Genomic DNA, 21,059 nt, shown 5'->3' with positions numbered 1-21,059 from the left:
GTCGTTAGTTTTCTTCGATACCTGCTGCAAAAAGGACGCTTGCAGCCAAAATGTATTCGCGTTTGATATGTTTTCTCGTGTTTTTAATAGTACAGTTAAGTTATTGTGAACTATCTACGATCGACGATGTGCTGGGATGTCGTTTAGAATCGGGTGAATTAGTTGATTGGTAACTATGCTTTATGAATGCCGATTGGGTTCCATTTTTCAATATGCCCTCCTTCAATATGCTTTCCCTTCTTGCAAGGTACTACCTGTACAAACTGCCGAAAGAGTCTTCCGAGCGGGATTCTCCGACGAATGGTTTGCGTTATACGTATGTGTCATCGCAGGATGATGCTGGAACGGGTACTCCTTTGCAATGGCACTCTGCCCGATACGACGTGAACCAAACCGCAAGTGCACCAGCGCGCACGATCATACCCTCGACGCAGCATCCAACCACCACTCTCACGATCATGTACAACGATGAGCCAACGAACGGACCGGTTGATATGGAACGTGGCCATACGAAGGGAGTAGTCAGTACGGACGGTACCACCGGCTACTGGTTGATTCATTCTGTCCCAAAGTTTCCACCCGTAATCGGTGTCGATTACAGCTATCCACACACCGGCATGCTTTACGGACAAAGCTTTCTGTGCATTTCGCTTGACGCCACCCAGATGGAAACAGTTGCTCGCCAACTTCTCTTCAACGAAGTGACCGTTTATTCCAATAGTGTCCCATCGACATTAGCTACCCGGTTTCCCACGTTGAACCGTGCCGCCAAAATGACACCGATAAACAAAACGGCCCCATTTTATAGCCAACAAATGTTACGATCGCGTGCCGGTGTGGAGTTTGTTACGTTTGCGAAAAGTCGTCACTTTGGGAAGGAACTGTACGCGGACTGGATTGCACCGGCATTGGATACGGGACTGATGGTGGAAAGTTGGCAACACGGTACCGGTAATTTGCCGAGTGAATGTTCCGCTGGTCGTCGGCACAGTGTGTTGAATGTGCGTGAAGTTTCCGTTGGACGGGAGGATCGGTTTAGCACGCTGAAGGATCATTCGAAATGGGCTGTTGGTGGTGCTGAGGATGGTGGGGAGAAGGGATGGATTTGTGTTGGGGATATTAATAGGCAGGAGCATCAGAAACAACGTGGCGGTGGGAGTGTATGTCAAGCGTCGGTAAACGTTGCCGCACTGTACCGAGGGATGATCGATTCGGTTGAACCGTGTCCAAAGCCGTGAAGCCAAACGATAAATGTTAAGTGATGCAAATATAAATGATAAATGTGAAATTCCAATACAGCACCGGTTTGTTGAGAGATTCCTTTTTGTAGTGATAGTAGTAGTGTAAGTGTTTGTTTAGTACGATGTAGTTTAGTTTTGTGATGTTAATGTAATAAAGTTCGAGTTCTGTTACGGTGTCACTTGTAGACGAATCTTCTTGCTACAATCAACAGTCTTTTTGCCCAACGCAGGTATGTTTAGTAGTATTTTTTATGCACTCGCTCTAAATAACACTTCGTGGAGTTTCGGGTTAACTGACAACACTACTTTTATACTTCATAATCAATTTATTGTGAACGATATCCCGCAATAGCTTACAGACCAAGAGCAACGAAAAAAAAACTCTCTCTTACGATGCATTCCGTATCTTTCGCTTGATGCTCTTAACGAGCATTGTTGTGGCGACGTCTTTGCGTGGCAGTTTCGGTCGTTCCTGCTGTTCCTGCCTACCATTATCTTCCCGCACATCATTCTCCTCCAGCTGACGCTTCCGTAGCTTCGTCTCAATCAGACGCTCCATCGCTTTCGTCTTCTTAAAGGCCGGATTTGTCGGATCGATGTTATAGTCCGGCTTCGAGTAGATCGCCTTAAACCGAGGATCTTCCACATCCACTTCAAATTCATCCGCAGCCGCCTTACTGTTGCGCTGTTCTTCGATCTGTCGTCTGCTCTTTTTCAGCAGATGACGTCGCTTGGATTTTGACACACTGGTCAGATCAATCTCACGCTCCTGTATCGCACGCAAGTTAAAATGTGCTCTATTGTCTTCCCCATCGTCCAGCATAAGTTCCAGCTCGGCACAACGACGTGCAGCTTCTTCTGCTTCACGTTCTTCCTGCTCCTTCGCTTGCTGTATCGCTTCGCGATCTTTCTGTTTGGGTTTTTTCTTGTTACCTACATCGAATTCCTTTTCGTCGAAAGCGCTCGCAAAGAATGGATCGTTAAGATCCACTCCGTACGGTAGATCATCCTCGGAGGATTCGTCCTCGTTGGTCGGTCCTTCCGCACCGTCCAGCTCACCGCGTTTACGACGCTTCTTCAGTTCCTTGCGACGTTTGCTTTTCTCTTTTTTCTTTAGTAAAATCTTCTCGAAAGGATTCACACCGTCTTGCGTGCGCTTGGTAGCGGGATTATCATCAGATTCATCCTCATCGGGCTTATCGTTGGATAGATCCTTATCTTTGCCTTCCACTTCCCAGGTGAATTCCATGCCGGTTTTATCGTCCTCTTCCGTCTGTTCCTGTTCTTTGATATCGTTCAGCAGTGCACGATACTTTGCGATCATTTTCTCTTTGCGGCGCCCTTTTGGCTCGCTCTCTGAATTGGAACCTTTTTCATCGTCTTCGCTTGCTTCTTCGGAACCACTGTTGCTACCGGGTGGTCGTATTCGTACTATCGGGCGTTTAGATTTTCCATTGGTGACGTCATCTCCATCCGCTTCTTCGTCACTACTCGAACAAACGACATATTTTTTCAGCTCAGCCTCTGGCAGCTCTGTCCATTTGCCATCGCGCAGCTTTTCGTTAAATTCCTTACGATCTTGATCATTTTCGTCCCAAGTGAGTTCAACTTTTGCCTGATGCAGGGCCGTCGTTGCGAAAATCCGTGGCACATACTTGCCCACCTCCGGAAGTTCGGAGCAGTAATCCTTCGGCTCATCCTCAAAATCCATATCATCGGGAATGAACCGCAGGTCCAGCTTGTTTGCCGTACTTTCGTACTCAATACCGTCACACTCTCGGTAGATTTTATCTGCCGTCGCAATCGAATCGCATTCAGCGACCGCGTAATAGTATTTCAAACGATTCAGCTGATATTCACGCAACCGTTCCTTCTGTACCTCTTCGTCCTCATCTTCATCGCCAGAACTGTCACCCGTACGAGCAGTCAACTCCTGTGGGCCACGTTCTTCTTCCTCCTTCATACGTTCCTTTCCATATTCCGATGGATATATCTGAGCAGGAAAAAAACCATTAAATTAGTTACGGAAAGCAATGTTTTCCACTAAACACTTACCGTAACACTCTTTATGGCCGATCCCGGTGGAAGGAAAGAACTCAGCAACACCATAACATCCACCGCCCGGATTCGATCCCAATCCATGTGACAGATGGCCAACCTTCTCGTCGATTCATCCGTCCTTTCTGCGTCCGCATCCAGTTCGCCCCAGACGTGCTCAATAAATACGCCCTCCTCTTCGCCACCATCTGAATCATCGTCGGAGGAAGAGTCCGATCCCAGCATACCCTTACCACGCGCAAAGTCCACATTCACGTCCTTCAATTTTGTCTTAACGGTCGTCGAGAGTTCCGCTTTCTTTTCCTCCTCGGTTAACTCTAATCCTTCGTCGGCATCCGAATCGGAATCGCTTCCTACTCTACCCTCCATTGCACGTTCCTCACGTTTACGTTCCCGTTCCGCTTCTTGCTCGTTTTCCTCCTCATCCGAATCGAGATGGTAAAACTTCCGCAGCATATTCGAATCTGTTTTCTTGATTTTCCGACCATATTTATCCATCGATGCCTTTTGATTGAATCGCTCATCGTCGAACATTGCCTTGAATCGGTTATCGATTTTAACCTTTTTCTTCGATTTCGGTATGCCATGGTAGCGCGGGTTGTTGATCAGATGGGCGAACCGATCGTCGTCCCACATTTTAGGAACTTTACCACCACCCGTGGAGGCTGCACTCTTTGCCTGCCCGCTGGGTTTGTTCACTTTTTTAAGCTTTTTATTGCCATTTCCTTTGCCGGGTGTTCCATTTTGTCCATTCGATTCTTTCATTGTCGCAGGATAATCGTAAAACTTGAACAATTAGTTAATTCAACTGGTTCATGTGCGATTTTACCGCAAGACACGATGAAACACGATGTAAACAATGCGGCATGGACGTTTGACAGTTGTTCTGGAAGACGTAAATAGTCCCCGATGAAAAAAATAACCCACAACTTGTCTACTGCAAAGAGCGGTTTATCATGATTGCAAAAAATCAATTTTATTACGTGTTCTACAGCAAATCTGAAAATAATATATGTTTATTTGCATTCTTTATAATAAAATGTGGCATTTATTTTATTATAAAACTGTTTATCGCACGAAGATTTTGTTGAAACAACGTTTGCATTCCATTGCTGTGTGTCCTAACCTCAAACACTCCACTGACAGCATTGTTGAATTGTGCGGCAGATACCTTTGACAGCACTCGTTGTAAACACACATCATGTAACAGAACGAATTGTATTGTATCGTAAATTTTAGTGCATAAATAATTTAAAAACCCGCCGGTTGGTCCAGCTTTCGTCCAATATCGTGTTCCGCCACTATGTACCACATATGGCAGACATCCACAGTGCGCTCGAAACGGGTGATAACCTGCGGATATGGGAACATCCGGCGGATACTGCAGCTACCGACTGGCCGGCAACATCGTACACACTTATCCTTACCGGTTCGATATTGCAGCGGTAATGCATTGAGAAATGTCCGTCGGAATGCATGTTTTATAATGTGCCTTCTTTTGTTGCAGCCAATGTACGAACGTTTGATGCAATGCTATCCGCTAGACGAGCGGAAGCCCGAAGAAGCATACTAGTGCAAGTAAGCTCGGAACGATCGTACAACGAGTTGTATCACTATTGTTCACAGTTCGGTACTATCGAAAGTTCCCATCACTACCGGGTGGATGGTGATGCGGAAGGCGACTGTCACTACATACTGCTCGAGTTCGGTTCCTCCGCCGAAACGGACGCCGCAATGCAGTCCGGTGTGTTTAGCACCGAGCGACCCGGCGTTCGTGCAAGATCTATTTTTCTCTGGTTCCGCACAGGTCCGAAGCCGAAGCTAATCGCACAGGAAGAACCCAAACGACCATTAGCCCTAGTAGACGGAGCAAATCCGATTGGAGAAACAGAACTAAACGGTCTGCTGTCGTCGGCCGAAAGTATAGACGATCAAGTTACCATACTTCACCGTTTAACGAAACTTAACGACGTAGGCAAACGGTTGCGCTTCTTGGCGGTACGACAGTTGGAATCTTCATTGCAGGGAATGTTCCCCCAAGCGGTTGCTCATCCATTCGGTTCCTCCGTCAATGGATACGGTCGTATGGGATGCGATCTGGACGTGATACTGGATCTGGATTCGCGCTCCGGTGAACCACCGGATCGAAATTCCCGTCTCGTGTATCACACAAAATCCACTAATCCTAACGAGCGAACACAAGTTCAGCGACAGTTGGAATCCATCGGAGATGTTCTGCAGCTGTTTCTGCCCGGTGTTAACAGTGTGCGACGAATACTGAAGGCTCGCGTACCGATCGTCAAGTATCACCATGAACATTTGGACCTCGAAATTGACCTCACCATGAACAATACGGCAGGCGTGTATATGTCCGAGTTGCTGTACCTTTTCGGGCAGCTGGACGCACGTGTGCGTCCCCTTACGTTCTGTGTGCGCCGCTGGGCCCAATCCGTTGGGCTCACGAACCAAACACCGGGCTATTGGATAACGAACTTTTCGCTCACCATGCTGGTCATGTACTTTTTGCAGCAATTATCACGCCCAGTGTTACCATCGATCAACCGGTTGATCCAACTCAGTGCCACATTTTCACCGCCAAACAGTCTACACTCCGTCACACGGTTCGGCGAAGGACAAGCCGATTGGGCGTACACGTTTCTAAAAAATCCCGCCATTTACAGTTCGTTCCGAAGCGAGAATGAGTCAACCCTCGAGCAGCTACTGACAGAGTTTTTCGAATTCTACTCACAGTTTGACTTTAACCAGCGTGCAATTAGCCTCAACTTGGGTTCCACCATTCTTAAGCCGGACCACAGCCCCATATACATTGTGAATCCGCTGGAAACGGTGCTGAACGTAAGCAAGAACGTAAATCTCGAGGAAACGGAACTGTTCCGGATGCAGGTGCGCAATGCCGTATGGTTGCTGGAAGCACACGGGAGAGAATCTGGCACTGCACCGCCGAGCAGCAGCACCGAACCGTGGGGCCTGGTAAGTTTGTTCGGCCCAAAGCAACAGCAACGCATTACGCCACAAATGTTCTTTACCAAGCGAATGCTGAACGTGAAGGATATCTTCGATGAGGTGCCGGCAGTAGATGAACCGACCCAGTACCGGAACGTGACAGTTAAAAACCAAATTGCCGCCATACAGCGTGCAGCAAAGGCGGAAATACACAAGCTCAGTACGGGCGGTTCATCTCCTCGTACGGGAATGGCAAGTGTGGAAGCAAGGACAACCACATCGATAGAAGGCACGGGCGTAAAGCTAAAGCGAAACACAAAGCGACGGTGATAAAGGATTGGCGACTAAATGTTTAGAGAAAGATAAGAAATAAAACAGAACAGTTACGAAGGTAGCATATGGAAGGAAACCAAACACGGTACGGTTGTATTTTGTATTTCTTATTTCTTTATTTCATATTAATGTTTCGTCCCGAGCAAAAACGTGTTACCACGTGCAACATCGATCGCGATCCACCGGTAAAATCACTAGAAAAATGAACATCAACTACACTGTAATATGGTTGCGTGTGGGGCTGTGCGGGTGCGGCCTCAACTTTCGTCCCAAGAAAGGGTTTTTTTTTTCGCTGGTTTCGTCTTCAAAAACGGATTCAAAACGTGCCGTGCCCATTCGAGCTCCAACACCACCGTCAGTGGCCAAAACGAACGGAAATATGACTTCTGCTTCGTTAACAATTACCGCTTCTAACGCGTTCCACATCCATCAAGGATAAACACAACAAGGACAAACATACACTAACAAATGTTTGTCGCTTTCCGTTCAAAGCTATCCACCATGGAGGAGATCATTGTCGCCCTTTTCTGGATGGTGAAGCAACCTAAACCGATGGACATGCACAAACAGACAACCAGAGACATACAGACGGGAAAGGATATCAAATTTAAAGTGCTATCGAAAGCAGACGTTTTTTAGTTTGTTTGTCCCAGCGTTGAACTGAACTAGCTCGTGGCTGGCAATGTCCGGGTCGGGAAATGGTATGGTGTCGAGCTTTCCGTCCAAGCCCCATTCTAAAAGGATCTAGTTTCACTCCACTCATGTTCGCTCTAGTCAATCGATATAGTAGGATTATATGTACAATCTGATAATGATGATGATGATGATGCTTGTGTCAAACAAATCCAGCCATCACCGGTGCGGCTTCTTGTCTATCTAACTTCACACACTAGTGCTAAGGGTGGCTATACACTAAGCTAAAACGGAAACCCCTTATCGCGATAAACAACAAAAGAGACACAAAAAAAAAACGGAAAATGAAAGTTTGCTCGCGAGGAACAAACATTTCGTGATCGTCCTAGCCGACGCGACTAAACGATCGTTAACGAATTACTATATATACTCGTTTGCTCGCCACCCCATCTCACTAGACTACTGTATATGTGTCTACTCACATCTTTCTATCCTGATGCTATAATGAACATTCTCGTCTCGAACATGATTGAACACTACATGATGCATTTGCCGTAACTACCTTTAGTGCGTGCGGGAAGATTGTATGTGTGTATGGGTGGTTTTAAATTTGCGACTTTGTATGTTTTCCTTTCGTTTTTAAAATCGATCCCTTTTCATCCCCCTACTAAAACCATTCTACGGTCTAACCATTTTTGCTAAAGGCGATGAAAAGTATCGTTAAAATACACACCTTTATACGAATCCACAGTGGGATGCTCAAAACAACAAGATGTGGGGTTTTTTCTGATTTTTGATTCCTTTCTCATTTCACAAAAGCAAGAACTTTTGCGGAGTACACTGTTTTGTTTTTGTTTCCAAACCGTAATATATGATCGAAAAAAGCAAACTATCTTCCAAAATTGGAAATCCAATAGCAGATCAGCCTAAAGTGTTTCGAAAATATAAGCTTTTATACACAGCGCAGTGTGTGCGTGGGATTTTGCTTTTTTTCTGTTGTTACTTTTGTTTCGGAATAATATTTTAATAATCTCGTAACCGTGACAGCAAACGCGGAGTGTCGTACATTCGTGAATGTACTGCGCACACGTTTTGCAAATATTCGTATTCATTTTCTCTCAACCTTTCCCTTTTGCTACGCTCTATTGCTCCTTCTCATTGAGTACACCTCAAACGTACTGCACAAACTCCATAGTGAGAAATAGTAGGAATGCATGCATAAGGATTAAAATAAATTAATTACACGACGAAACGGGACGAACTGGGACAGGACGTTTCAAAGGAGATGGATGAGTTATTTGCTATCTCTATAAAGAAGGAAGACCTTTTAGGCTGATAACGATGACTCTTGGTTTCGATGTCGTACGAGGGATCGAAGGTGAACTTAAAGCTAGCACACAAGCACTGTACAAATGGAAATACAACAACCTAACGACACAAGGAGGGAAGGACTTGTCCAGTTGAAACAGCGCGGAAAACGGCATTCGTGAGGACGCGTACAGAAACTTATGACTGAAGCTGTTTCGTGATCGCTACATCTTTGCCTAATGGTACGTATATAAATTTGGCCTGCTGTCGTCGTGTATGTTTTCCCTGATACTAATCGTTTGCCTCCCTTTGCAGATGTCTATCTATATGTACCCAACAAGCACAAAAGCTCCAAAAAAAGGTATGCAATGCTGTACGACGTCCAACTCACACGCAACACACACACACGGTTGTGATGTGTGTTTCACACTGAACTTGTTTTATCTACTGGCCGTTTTCGGTTACATCTCTATCAATAACGGCTAGCGCTCCGGAATGGAGGACATCTTGTTTTTGGGGGTTTTGAGTGCGCGTATTACTTCCGCTTACGTCTACTGTCGCCGGTTAGGTACACCGGTCCGTTCACGGCTGTCCTCGCGTCCAACGCTGTTCCGACTGCGCGGTGGCGACGTATTGTTGGTCCCGTTCGGTCCGAGGCGTGTTTTGCGCGAGCGCTTAAATTTGGCCATATCCTCCCCGAACACGTCACCCGTCCGGAGTGCCGAAATGAGGTCATCGAACTCACCCTTGTTGTTGGCGTCGGCTGCCGTTACTGGACCCCCATTGGTACCGTTCGTATGTTTCGGCTTGAGGCCCAACTTACCGGCCACCGAATTCAGGAGCCCTTCCTTTGTTTTACGCTCAATGGTGCGTTTCTTTAGCTAAAAAGAAAGGAACGATTTGTTATTTCAAGGCATTCTACCAAACGGGTAAAGTGGCAAACTGTACTTACCTCAGCCTCCTGCTTGGCACGCTTTTCTTCCTCTTCCTGACGCCGCCGGAAGTTCTCATTATCCTGCTTAGCCTCCATAAGTGCGGACAGGAAACCATCGAAGATGCCGAAGAATTCTTCCGGCTGCACGACTGAGCCATCCTCGCCGAATAGTCGAACGGCACGGTCAAACCTGGTTGCGAAAACGAATAGACATTAGCAAGTCTTTCTGATATCGTAACTCCACGCCAAACGTACCTCGTTTTCATGTCCTGAAATTGGTCCTCCAGCTCGGCAAACCGCACCGACGCCTGGGCGTGAAATTCTCTCATTACCGGCAGGAACCGATCACCAGGCTGTGATGCACCGCTGCTCCGATGGAACTCGATCTCACGGTTCACCTCCGCCAGTCCGGCACGAAGCATCGTAATGTCTTTGTCCATCTCACCGAGCGACACCTTTGAGGCTTCCTTCACGTGTGGCAGATCTTCCTCGAGCGTCAGAATGTCCTTAAACTTCTTCTCGATGATCTGCACCAGGTAGTGAAGCAACGTGGTGCCCTTGGCAGCACTCGACTTTGTATCCGCCAGCCGGTTCAGTGACGCTAGTCGGAAACCTGACGCATTGCCGCGAGCTCCACGGTTCATGTAGTTACCGAGCGCTAGGACTAGTTCGAGCAGCTTTCGAAGCTTGCGAGAGCGAGCAACTTCGCGCGATGCCTCCATCACGCTGGCGATCCTCGGCGCTAGATCGTTCACGGTGACCTGGAAACGCTTCTTGTAGTGTAGACTACGTAACCGCTGCTCATAGTGAGGTATCCTGCAATTGCGATGGGTAGTGATCAGTGTCAGTGGTGTTTGGCGCTTTTGCTGAGAGTTAGTGGAACTTACTTTGAGATTTCGTAAAGAAACCGATCGGCACGTGCTAGTGAGTCAATGTCTTCCGAATGCTCGTCCAAAAGTGCCCGCTCTTCGGCCGAAGGTGTGAACTTGAGTAGTTGTTCAACCATGTCGATCGGCAACTGCTCATTGGAGTCCATCGACAAGATAGCTCTGGAATGATGTGTTTGGTAGAGTGAGATTGTAAACGTCAGCAGGGTCAGATCGTGATCGTGAGGAATTCTAGACAACTTACTTGGAGATCTCCTCATCAGTCATTTTGAGTTTGCTGAGCAGAATGGTGCAGTTTTGTGCTCTGCGACCATCAATCACGGACAAAATTTTGGCCTTATTCTTACCAATCAAACGAAGATCTTCGATCGAACCATCATTCTGTGGGAAGGGGAAATAAAGAAGAGGATATCAGTGAGGAATAGTACCATGGACATCCGACGATCACTTACCGCAACACCGTTCTTTTGGTAGGCGGAGAACAGCTTATCGATCGACTCGAGCTCGATGCTGTTGTACCACTTGGTATCGTCCAGTTCACTCCACACCGTACCCGTCAGCTTGCTGTCGGGCAGCTTTGACCAGTTGAAACTTTTGAGCGGATTGGCCGGTTGGGGAACGTTCTTCTTCGGTGCTTCTGGTGCTTTCGGTGCCGCCGGTGCCTGTGGACCAGCCGGTGCCAGCTTGGGCATACCACCCGGTGCTGGTGGTGGTGGCGGAGCGGCTGGCATCATCATTGGTGGTGGTGGAGGTGGTGGAAGTTTGCAGGGTGCTGGAGGTGGTGGTGGCGGTGAGGTTGCCTGCCCATTACAGTTGGCACCCTGCAATCCGGCAACCTTCTGATCGTCAGGGATGCTACCCTCCGTGACGAGACGCTCCAGGCGTAGCCGTTCCTGTTGCTCGCTCACGAACCGATGCTGCAGATCTTCGGCACGCATCTCCGCATTGAGTGCCCGCTGTACTGCTTGTGAGTGATTGGAACTTTCCTTTTCCAACCGTTCTCGCATACGTGCCAAAGATGTCTCCAGATCTTCCTTTTCCTGCGTCCGATGGTCGAGATCCTGTTCCTTCTTGGCTAGTCGGGCCGCTATTTCGGAGTTTTCACGCTCCAGATCTTCGGCTCGAGTTCGGGATGCCACCAGTTCTTCCTCTTTTACCAGTAACTTCACGATCTTGCGCACATCGATCGAGAGCGGTGTTACGTCCGGGTCCTGCAGTTTTAGCGAGGAGGACGCAACCGATCCGGTTTCGGAACGCTTGTCAACACCGGGCGCATCCGGATCGAGACAGTCACTGGCGGGGCGTTCTTCGTGCTGTAGGACCAACTGCTGCACCACCCGATCGAACAGCAACCAGTGCTGTGCGTTCGGACCGGTGGTAGGTGGTGGAAGCAGCAGCATGTGCTGCAACAGTGACAGCAGGTGCGGATAGGCCGGCGAATGACTTAGTTTACGGCGAATCAGATCAAACATAGCCGATGCGCTCTTGGTGTCCACATGCTCGTGATCGAACTTGCGGGCCAGTTCCTTTTCGTCCTCGTTGCGAACCATCTCGAAAAAGTCAAGATGGCGGTTGAGGGTATCATTTTCGTGCTTGCGCAGCTTATCGATGACGGGCTGGATTCCGAGCATCAGGAACTCGTATCGCAGGTGCAACCGAAACTCGAGGTTCTCCTGCCCTGGGCCGTAGTTCAGCACGGCATTGATGAACGACATGATGGCCGTCTTGAGATTGACGTCATCCCGGTACGCACCGGTCGAGCGGTCGAGATCGTTGACGATGCCCTGGAACCGGGCACGTTCTGCTGCGTACTCCTGATAATTAAGCATCGCAGTCAGCACCTTCTTATGCCCACCGGGCACCAAACAAACCGCACCGAGTATTTCGAGTGCGGCAATCTTGGTCTTAATGTTGTCAGCCGCCAGCGAACGTGCTATCGTATCGATACCGGTCGGATGGGCGAGCACATGCGAACGTCCGGTTGAGTTGTTCATCAGTGCCTTAATGCATCCGATCAGGCTGGTATGCAATGGGCTGTTCGCTACCCGTATATCGAGAACCTGCAGCAGCTCCAGCAATGCTGGCAGTCCTTGCAGTTCGATAAACCGGATCACGAAACTGTGTGCCGATGTGCGGAGTGCTGTCTTGAGCGCATCGAACAACGCCGTCTGCGATTCGATCTTGGGTCCGTATTCGTGCGTAGGTGATTCGTCCGGTGCGCAAGCTTTCAGCTGTACTGCCATATCCTTTAACCGTTCGATGTAATGTTCGGGCGAGGGAGGAACTGTCTGGAGTGGTGTACCGTTCGGTCCGCTGTCCAGGGGACTTTTGCGTGAGCAGTAGATTTGCCACTTTTTCTGTGGCGGAAGGCTCATCATGGCCGCTTTGTTCGGCGCGGTAAGATCCAGCTCTTCGACCAGCTCGGCAAACTTGCTGTCGAGCTCGTCGATTGCTGGCATGGGCTGGGTGGGTGTGAGTGTCTGCAGGGAAAACACTCCTTCGACCACACAGATTTCGGGTGGTTCGTCATCCTGTGAATGAGGGAAAACAAACGATTAGAATTTCACCCATAAGCTTCTAGCAGCAAGTGTAATAATACGAACTTTAATGGAGAATATAAACATAAAAATTTTCTCTACGAAATATATTATCTTGGATAGTAATTCCATTGTGTAAAATTTATCCTAAATTGAAGAGAGTAATTTTCAACCGGAAATGTGTTATCCTCAACATCGGTTGTCAGCAAACTAATTGCATGGTATGTTACTTTGATTAAAGAAAAGCTAACCATTCGAATGCGTTTTAATTAAATTAGGCTTCTTTAAGATTGTTTCGGTATCGCAGTAGTCCTTAGACTGTAGAACCCAAGATCCTGAAATCCTTCATTTAAGATTCTTATAACTACGTAAGAAGTCATTCTAGGTCAAACCTTTCTTCCGAAAAGTCATTGTAGGCCATTAAGATCATCACTCCATTTTAGTTCGGACCCACTAATCTTCTTCTGGCTGTGCAAGACTTAACACACATTCGGGCTTGATCGTCCACTGTCATTTGAATAAAATGATCCCAATGGAGCTAGATGAGTCCAAATTTACTTACTTTTACTTTTTAATAATGAGAATATAGAGGGGCGGCCCGGTGGCATGATGGTAGCGGCACCGGTCTTCACACGAACGGACCGGACCGAAATCCCATCCGGGCCAATCCCCCGTAGCAAGGACTGACTATCCGGCTACGTGGTAAAATAAGTTATAATGAAAAAAAATGAGAATATAGATCAATAGAGTATCATATTGCACAGCTCATAAATTCATTCACTGTACCGGCGCTCCATATTGTACATTGAATGCTTATCAGAGTACAATATTAGAATTTGGCATATCGGAAAGCGAAGAACATGTCTACATTTACCAAATAGATTCCATACAGGGACACTACACAATCCTCTTATAAATCGAATTATGTCCAGCAATAAGGGCCTAGGAGCCTTGTACTCCGTCTTGTATCATAGATGTCGATCTCGATGGTATCTCGAGATTCGATTGGAAGTGGAAACCAAATGGGTTCTACTAGATGGCAGTTAATTTAATGTTCCCTTTTACTTGTTTTCCTTACAAATACAGAATCAGGGTCTGATTATTGGAATTGATTGATATTTTTCATGTTATTGGAAATCGAAGTGCGATAGGCAATGTGAAGTCGGCACAGCGATACTGGATATAGCAACTCGATTTGATTATGTCCAACCTGTAATATGCTGGAAAACGGAAGGCTTAAACGCGCTATCTCATCAACACTTCGCGACAATTGGTCAGATTTGGTTTGGTAACGTTTCCATGGGCAGCATTCCGCGTAACAACGCGTAGGGAAACATAACAACGATTATTTTACCGCTTCTGTAATACGCCATTATTCTTAGTTATATATGTTTGCCGCTTTTTTATATGTAATGCAATGTACAGCAAATAAACCACAGGGAGCTCTATCTTCCCATTTAAACATCCCAGGGATGATTGGTATTATTCAATTTGTACACATTGCTCTACGTACAACAGTCAGTTTTGGTATGCCACTGCCTACGATCTGCAAAAATGGGTCATGTTTAAAGAATGGAAAAGATTTAGGGAAATGCTTCGAGTACATAGAGTGGTACAATCGTAAGGAACGATTATTACCATTGCATCGATTAAATAACACCGGAGGCATGATGATGCGTATTGTGCTGCTAAGTTGCTTCCCGAAAATAGGTCGATGGTAAAGGTCGATCTGCGAGTTCGCCTGAATATTTGCAGGCAGGCGTGAGCGGTACAACCTTTCGATATGTATAGGAAGTCGATCAAAATCGTGTATTTCCTTTCTTTAAGCCCGGGGTTTGTTCCGATAAAATGGTACCATCAAGCATCTGGCATAAGCATAGATTATGATTGATTAGGTACGTGCCCAACATTAGAGGAGCGTTCGCTCAATTTGTGCAGGAAATCGATCTGTAGCAGCAATATTCCGATCGTTTGCGGTAATGTCGAATCAATCGACGAACGAAACGAGCGCAAAACCGGTGAAAAATCTGTACCATTGGAGCAACATTACTATCAACGGCCAAATGCTCCCGACAGCGAGGTCGGTGGGCGTGAGAAAATCTTTCGAAAAAAATTAAAATAAAATTAACTACATATTTGCAATTTTCTTGCGATAGCACATTGTTTCCCATGAAATAGTCAACACAAAAACATGGAACAGCTTGGACAGAATTGATTTTAGTTGTAGTGTTCGGGTGTAGTTTGTACTATTTGCTTCTGAGACCGTCATTGACACCAATTTCGGGGAGCAAAAGTGAAAGATTATTTCGTTAAAATATGTTCACCACCAATTGTCGCGAATTGTCTCATCGATCGTGATAAAAAGGTGTGTCTTTTTTAAACTTTAATTTCGTAATGATAGTGGTGATGGTGTTGCGGAAGGTTGCGAAAAAAAAGCACGAAACAACTCGATCTACTTTCAAGGTTTGTTGGTCAAAAATACGACGTGACTAGGTTTATTTTTATGGAGCAAAAATTACTTTTTAGTGAGAAATTTGAACGACTTTTCACATGCCAAATTGGTCAAACAGTGCACTCAGATACACATCTGATGCGACAGTTAAACTAAGCTAAATGATAAAATGTTGCAAAAATAAGAAGGTAACTATGGCACAGATCGGTTATCTTCAAAAGCTTTATACTGTTTCGATCGATAAACACTAAACTTGTCCTTCTTTATATTCCCTTAAGAGGTTTAGCATTGAGAAATTCAAATTGAAAACATGTAGAACATTGGAATTTATCTTTCAAGGTTCATTCAAGGTTGCTATTCAATTTGAAAACCAAATATAACATTATTTGGTCAAACATGCTTTATAAACCTTCACTTAATGAAGATTAGTACAGGCTACACTAAAGTTATGATGATTTAGAGACCAACTTTCTAAAAAACAATTCAACGCGTTTCGTGTTACACTGTGAATTAGGTGAGAAATTACTTCAAAGCAAAATTACGTTTCTTGGATAATTCAGCGTTTATAGACTCTACAGTACGTAAGTAAGTAGCAATCACGCATAACATTCGTAAAATGCTAGTCTGCGTGATCTGCTTATCTGCAAATAATGCTTATGCATTTGATCGCACTAGAGACCAAAGTAAAGTGCGTCTCTTATGTCACTGCTTGCCGGAAACATATCGTACCTAAATGTAGAGTGCTCTTAGTGCACGGCGCAGACAGCAGCATTACCATTAGCATCGGTTTTTTTTTATGCTGCCATGTGCTAATAGGTCCCGATTGGCAAATTAAATCCACTCATAATCAATCGTGCCAGGGAAAAGCATGAATACGGGCCGGTTTTCTGTTTTTGCCCTGCTGAGGGACACAGCTCATTACTGTGGTACATTACACAATGCTACAATATGGTGATGAGATGTGCAAACATCCCGATGGACAGTAGCCTTAAGCAGGGATTTAAAGCTACGACATACTGTACGGTTTCTCCCGTACAAGACAATCACGATAAGGGCCCCCATGTTGTCCATAAAAGGGGGAAAAATAAACCTTGCGAGAAACCTTGCTGTTTCTCGACCCGGCCGTTAAGTTTCTGCCACGGACACGGGCATAAACGTATTGACACCTTTGGCGCTTAAATTATGGGTCGGCAAGATGGTTTCCTTATTATTGTGTGCCGATATGCGCCGGACGCTATGCATGGGGAAAATAAAGCTCGTCAAAATATGACCCTCTCGAGCGTGTCGAACTGAAGCGCATAAAAATCCAACCGCATTTTAGCTGTTTATCAACCGTGACCGTGAACGTCAGTGTCAAGGCGCAAAACCGAAGGACAAACAGTTGGGGGAGTGTGAAGCTGAAGCTGCCAGTGTTGACCACACAAGGGTGTCAACTGAATGGACAGGGTTAGTCTTTCTTCTTGGTCCTGTTGCTTCATCCCATGCGTAAAGGTTCGGAGAAGATCATTTTCTCCAATTATGGAATGTTATGAGCCATGTATGAGTGATGCTGCCCGTAATTTGTGTACGGTTTTGCAACAATGGCTTGATCTTGGCATACTTCTGCGCGATGAGGCTTCCGTTTGGGGTAAGGTAATGGTGCTATAAATTACAAGACATTCATATTGAGGAGACACATTGAAACGAGGAAATGAACATCACGGTCAAATGAGAGGAAAATGGTAAAGTTAATATCATTGCTTCATTAGGATTCGATCCTTACATCATGAGCTTCTTGATTGCATCTGCAGGGTGTAAAGCTTAATTGTAAGCGGACAACATTACAGCCCCCGAAACAAAAGCAATACATTACAATTTGCCATTCACAAATGTCCTTCTATGAGTGCAATGTTTGAATCAATTCTCACAATTACAAACCGTAATCAACAGAATGCTGTCACTTTCAGAACAGTCAATAATTTTATCTTTACTCGTTTCACCATCCGCATCTGCTCGATAAAAAGTAATTAGCCATAAACAGTCACCAACTCATGTTTTTATTTTATGATCTCGACTCGATATCTTGCGAGTCAACCAAGCTGTAAGGTAACGTAAAAAGAAATCGGCGAACGTTCATTACATCATGCTTCTGCTGCTAGAGAGCTACATGAACACGACGCCGGACACGGACATCGACCATCATCATGGGTGCCATTTAATTACTAATAAACACTCATTTATCTTATCGCACGAATGACCTATCCGGACGGGAAGGAAAGTACCTGGAACCTCGGATTATTGGAGAGTAAAAAAAATCAAATGTGTTCCGCTATGATAGTAAATCTTTAGAAGCGGACATCGACTTAAATCTTGCCAATAAATCAGCAGCATATTGCATAGTACCGCAGCAGACGATAGGGTGGATGCGTTTTGTCTAATGTACGATGATTGTTAAAATAATTGAAAAGCTTTCTTGCAGGGGGAGTAATTTATCCTTGAAGGATTTGTGAAACAAAAAGAGAGAGAAAAAGTGAGAGTGCCATGTTAAAGGTGTTTTGGTTTCCAGCTCCCCCATGTCAAGTCACCGTAGGCACGCACGATCGATCGAACGATCCGGGAGCAAATCGCGACCACGTACAATATATCATGATAAATTGCTTCTATCGATCGTTGCGCCTAACCGATACGATCAATCGAGCGGGAAACCGCATAATGTTTGGAAGCTCGTTCAAACCGGTAAGCAATTCCCCACACCGGTGTGGGTTGGTCTTGCGCTCATGTGTTGAAATTTGAAATTTTATTCCAATATTGCCAACGTCCACCCGATGCGGAAGTGGTTGGAATTCGGTCTGGACTGGACGCGTTTCCATCCGCGCACCCGTAACGAGCGTGCATACGCGTTGATAAATGATCGTACACCACATCGACAGGTCGGGGCACGCAGGACTTCTCTTCCAGTGCCGGTGGCACCGACGCACCGACGCAGCACGCGATTACGCGAAACTGAGCCGTTCGATCGAATTTGTGCGCACGCCACGGGAGTTCTTTGCGGTGTCGTACTTCCGATGGTGAATAAATCGACGGCCATGCTAAGCGGTAAGATTGGAAGCGTTTTTACACGGGGCGCTAGTGCGATGATTTAACCGATCGGACGCACGGTGGGTTTTGTGCGGTTTTGCCCACAGTGTGTAGCATTATCGTTTCCAGACAGAAGTGGCTGTACCTTAATCGAATTAGGTTTCGATTTCGCTGGTTAGTGGATAACCGGGAAAAATGGTTTCGTAACAATTTTCTTCCTTCCAAACAAGCGATAGGAGCGTTTTCATATGGGCTCATATGTCAAAAGGAGTTTTAGACTCATCCAGAGCGTCGAAAGCATGGAAAGGAAACAAGAGACTGTGCAAAAAAAGTTAGCAAGCGACGAACCCTTAAACGATTGCCAAATGGCACACCAGGTTGTAAAGCGTTATGGTACTCTCGTTATGGTTTTTGTTTTAATTCAACATCTATAATCTGTAATCAAAATCATGCAAGCCCTTAGTACAGTGTGAGCATAGTTTTAACATCAAATTAAAAGAAAATGCTTGATGATATTATCGAGATCACTCTGGACCCTCGTAGCCAACGGCACCCTGCTCTGATGCAAGATTAGTGACATTTTATGCACTAGTCGTTGTACAGCAAACAAAAGGAGCATTATGAATGTTTCCCAACGAACGATCTATCTATCGTGTTTTTTTGTTGTTGTTACTTTTCGTTCTCGTAATTGTTTCCACTGTACGAGGCGCCTCGTGTAGGACACGCGGAGCATTTGCTTACCTGCAAACAGCCACACCAGCCTCGGCGTCCACGGAAGGCCGGCATCTTTTTGTGTGCCTTGTAGTGTTTGTGCAGGTTCGTCTGGTGGTAGTGTTGCTGGGCCGTTGGCTGTACGGTGACGGCCGTACCGTTGGCCGGGAGCGTGTGAAGCGTACCCGGCACCGTCGGCTGATAGAAGGCGTCGGCCGTGGCGGTGATGTTGCTGCTGTAGTTACCGGAAGTGCCCTCCGGTGTGGTGGTGCCGCCACTGTTGGTGACCGCTTCCTTGCATATGTGGGGCAAACTCCAGCTGCCGAGATCGGGCAGCCGCGTCCGCAACGTGGCCAAATTGATCGGACACGTCGGGATACCCTGGAATGGTAGTTAGAGCAATGGGAGATTAGTGTCATGTGTTTCATCGTTCATCATTGCATCGCTTACAGTGAAGATGGTTTTGTTGTGAAGATGAAGTCCATTAACTTCAGCATAATACACGTTCCTGAAGCACACTTAATGATAGTAATTCGCATCATTGGGTGTTTGCATAATCTTGTGGTTTTTTTTTAGATCTAATCCAACCTTTCGTAGCTGTTAAGAAAGTATCTCCACTCGGCAATCCTTTGGCGCTTTGCGAATAATGCAGCCATTTAAAGTCTCGCCCGTCAACAGTGCCGAGTCGGGGCCGTTTTTTGGCATCTACAAATTTATGGTAAATCCGCCACTTCCGTCTCCCGAATGAAAAGTTTTGGGAAGCGAGCGAGAGAGAGTGAGCAGGCAGCGAATTCCTCAAGACACCGCTACGGGATATGGTGAGGGTGTGGATCGTGCGAATCTTGCACACTGCCCGCGGTCAAATGGCCCATTAATTATGTGTATGCTTACGCTTCGGGGCGAAAAGAGAGTCGTGGCTTTAGCCTCGAGGTCTTACCACCTTTAAAAAGGAACGCGTCTTGTTGATCTCTGACGTTGGGAAGCCATTTTTTTCCCCCATTTATCAGCAAAGCATTTCAGTGCTCCATCTTCAAGCCGCTCCCCTCTAGAGTTCCCTCCCACGCCCTTCTGCGTGCGGTTACTACAATGGCGACTTCGTTTTCAACCACAACGATGGTGACCACTTTCGCTGCTCAAAATCAATCGTTTGACAGTAATTTGAATGATGCAAGCGGGCGCTGCTGTGTGGAAGATCGGTAATGTGATCGCAAAAATGTTGTGAAAAATGACATCGACGTGTGGAGGGAACACGATTGTGTTCGACGTATGTTGACGTTTGTCATTGGATGGATGGCTTTTTTTTGTGTTTTCGCGCATTTCATCCTAATCCTCCAATGAATCTCACCAGTTGACCCCAGCGGTGCCGTTGACCCGCGCATAGGGAAACCTGTCGCGTAACGGCTTTGTTGTGTGTGCGTTTTTTGCGTGTGTGTGTGTGTGTGCCCCTCTTGAGTACGATCATTAAAGAAAGTGCCTCCCGCAAAGAAAGTGGCTCATTGTGATGTGATGTCACGGGAGGCTGGAAGCTGTGAGGCACTCACTCACTCTGGCCGTTGCGGGTTGTTGGGAATTGGGCATGATTTTTGGAATGGGTTACGAGTTTACACACACGCGGTAAAGTGGTAGAGTTACATTTTTTTGTTGTTGCTTCTATCAACTGTCGAAGATCATCGATGAGTCAGCACGGTTTGTTGGGTGCAGGCGGTACGGCCGACTACATCATTGTACTGTCTCTTCCACGGATGGGAACTGTCGCGCGGGAGATGTAATGCGGTTTTGTCTCGTAAGCGTTTTTTTTTCTGTGAGTCGTCGATGCTTACGAATTACGAACGTGTGCCCTTACAATGGCGCCGAGGGTTGTCCCTCTAGTTTGGGCTTCGGTGATGTAATCTGTGCCAAATGAGTTAAACTTAAAAATAGGCTTAAAGAAACGAACCAAAACAA

The 21,059-nt window shown here is 46.2% G+C and overlaps 4 protein-coding genes across 4 annotated transcripts; 2 read left to right on the top strand and 2 right to left on the bottom strand.

Moving 5' to 3' along the window:
* The first annotated feature begins 23 nt into the window (after window positions 1-23).
* Window positions 24-1,238, top strand: LOC128707714 (deoxyribonuclease-2-alpha). The gene is made up of 2 exons (XM_053802673.1): window positions 24-169; window positions 248-1,238. Exons 1-2 carry the CDS (start codon window positions 51-53, stop codon window positions 1,236-1,238), a joined length of 1,110 nt encoding a protein of 369 aa, XP_053658648.1. The 5' UTR covers window positions 24-50.
* Window positions 1,239-1,629: 391 nt separating this feature from the next.
* Window positions 1,630-4,064, bottom strand: LOC128707796 (ESF1 homolog). The gene is made up of 2 exons (XM_053802753.1): window positions 3,297-4,064; window positions 1,630-3,234 (listed from the first exon to the last, which is right to left on the bottom strand). The coding sequence occupies exons 1-2, from the start codon at window positions 4,062-4,064 to the stop codon at window positions 1,630-1,632; spliced, it is 2,373 nt and encodes a 790-aa protein (XP_053658728.1).
* A 538-nt stretch (window positions 4,065-4,602) lies between these two features.
* Window positions 4,603-6,593, top strand: LOC128707517 (poly(A) RNA polymerase, mitochondrial). Its single transcript, XM_053802472.1, has 2 exons — window positions 4,603-4,744; window positions 4,807-6,593. The coding sequence occupies exons 1-2, from the start codon at window positions 4,603-4,605 to the stop codon at window positions 6,591-6,593; spliced, it is 1,929 nt and encodes a 642-aa protein (XP_053658447.1).
* A 2,495-nt stretch (window positions 6,594-9,088) lies between these two features.
* Window positions 9,089-19,205, bottom strand: LOC128710335 (disheveled-associated activator of morphogenesis 1). Its single transcript, XM_053805386.1, has 7 exons — window positions 19,146-19,205; window positions 10,811-12,889; window positions 10,603-10,739; window positions 10,359-10,520; window positions 9,727-10,287; window positions 9,490-9,661; window positions 9,089-9,418 (listed from the first exon to the last, which is right to left on the bottom strand). Exons 1-7 carry the CDS (start codon window positions 19,188-19,190, stop codon window positions 9,089-9,091), a joined length of 3,486 nt encoding a protein of 1,161 aa, XP_053661361.1. The 5' UTR covers window positions 19,191-19,205.
* Window positions 19,206-21,059: the final 1,854 nt, after the last annotated feature.

This window comes from Anopheles marshallii, chromosome 2 (assembly GCF_943734725.1).
Source record: "Anopheles marshallii chromosome 2, idAnoMarsDA_429_01, whole genome shotgun sequence".
Classification (NCBI taxonomy): Eukaryota; Metazoa; Arthropoda; class Insecta; order Diptera; family Culicidae; genus Anopheles; species Anopheles marshallii.
The sequence above is the reverse complement of the archived record's forward strand: the minus strand, read 5'-3'. Positions and strand labels throughout refer to the sequence as shown.

Bases quoted from the DNA above. Each gene is read 5' to 3' on its own strand.
- LOC128707714 (XM_053802673.1), top strand. From the start codon at position 51: ATGTATTCGCGTTTGATATGTTTTCTCGTGTTTTTAATAGTACAGTTA. The intron at 170-247 runs GTAACTATGCTT...CCTTCTTGCAAG, and splicing joins TCGGGTGAATTAGTTGATTG to GTACTACCTGTACAAACTGC.
- LOC128707796 (XM_053802753.1), bottom strand. From the start codon at position 4,064: ATGAAAGAATCGAATGGACAAAATGGAACACCCGGCAAAGGAAATGGC. The intron at 3,235-3,296 runs GTAAGTGTTTAG...TTTCCTGCTCAG, and splicing joins CGGCCATAAAGAGTGTTACG to ATATATCCATCGGAATATGG.
- LOC128707517 (XM_053802472.1), top strand. From the start codon at position 4,603: ATGTACCACATATGGCAGACATCCACAGTGCGCTCGAAACGGGTGATA. The intron at 4,745-4,806 runs GTAATGCATTGA...CTTTTGTTGCAG, and splicing joins ACCGGTTCGATATTGCAGCG to CCAATGTACGAACGTTTGAT.
- LOC128710335 (XM_053805386.1), bottom strand. From the start codon at position 19,190: ATGCCGGCCTTCCGTGGACGCCGAGGCTGGTGTGGCTGTTTGCAG. The intron at 10,740-10,810 runs GTAAGTGATCGT...CCCTTCCCACAG, and splicing joins ACCAAAAGAACGGTGTTGCG to AATGATGGTTCGATCGAAGA. The intron at 9,419-9,489 runs GTAAGTACAGTT...CTTTCTTTTTAG, and splicing joins GTGCCAAGCAGGAGGCTGAG to CTAAAGAAACGCACCATTGA.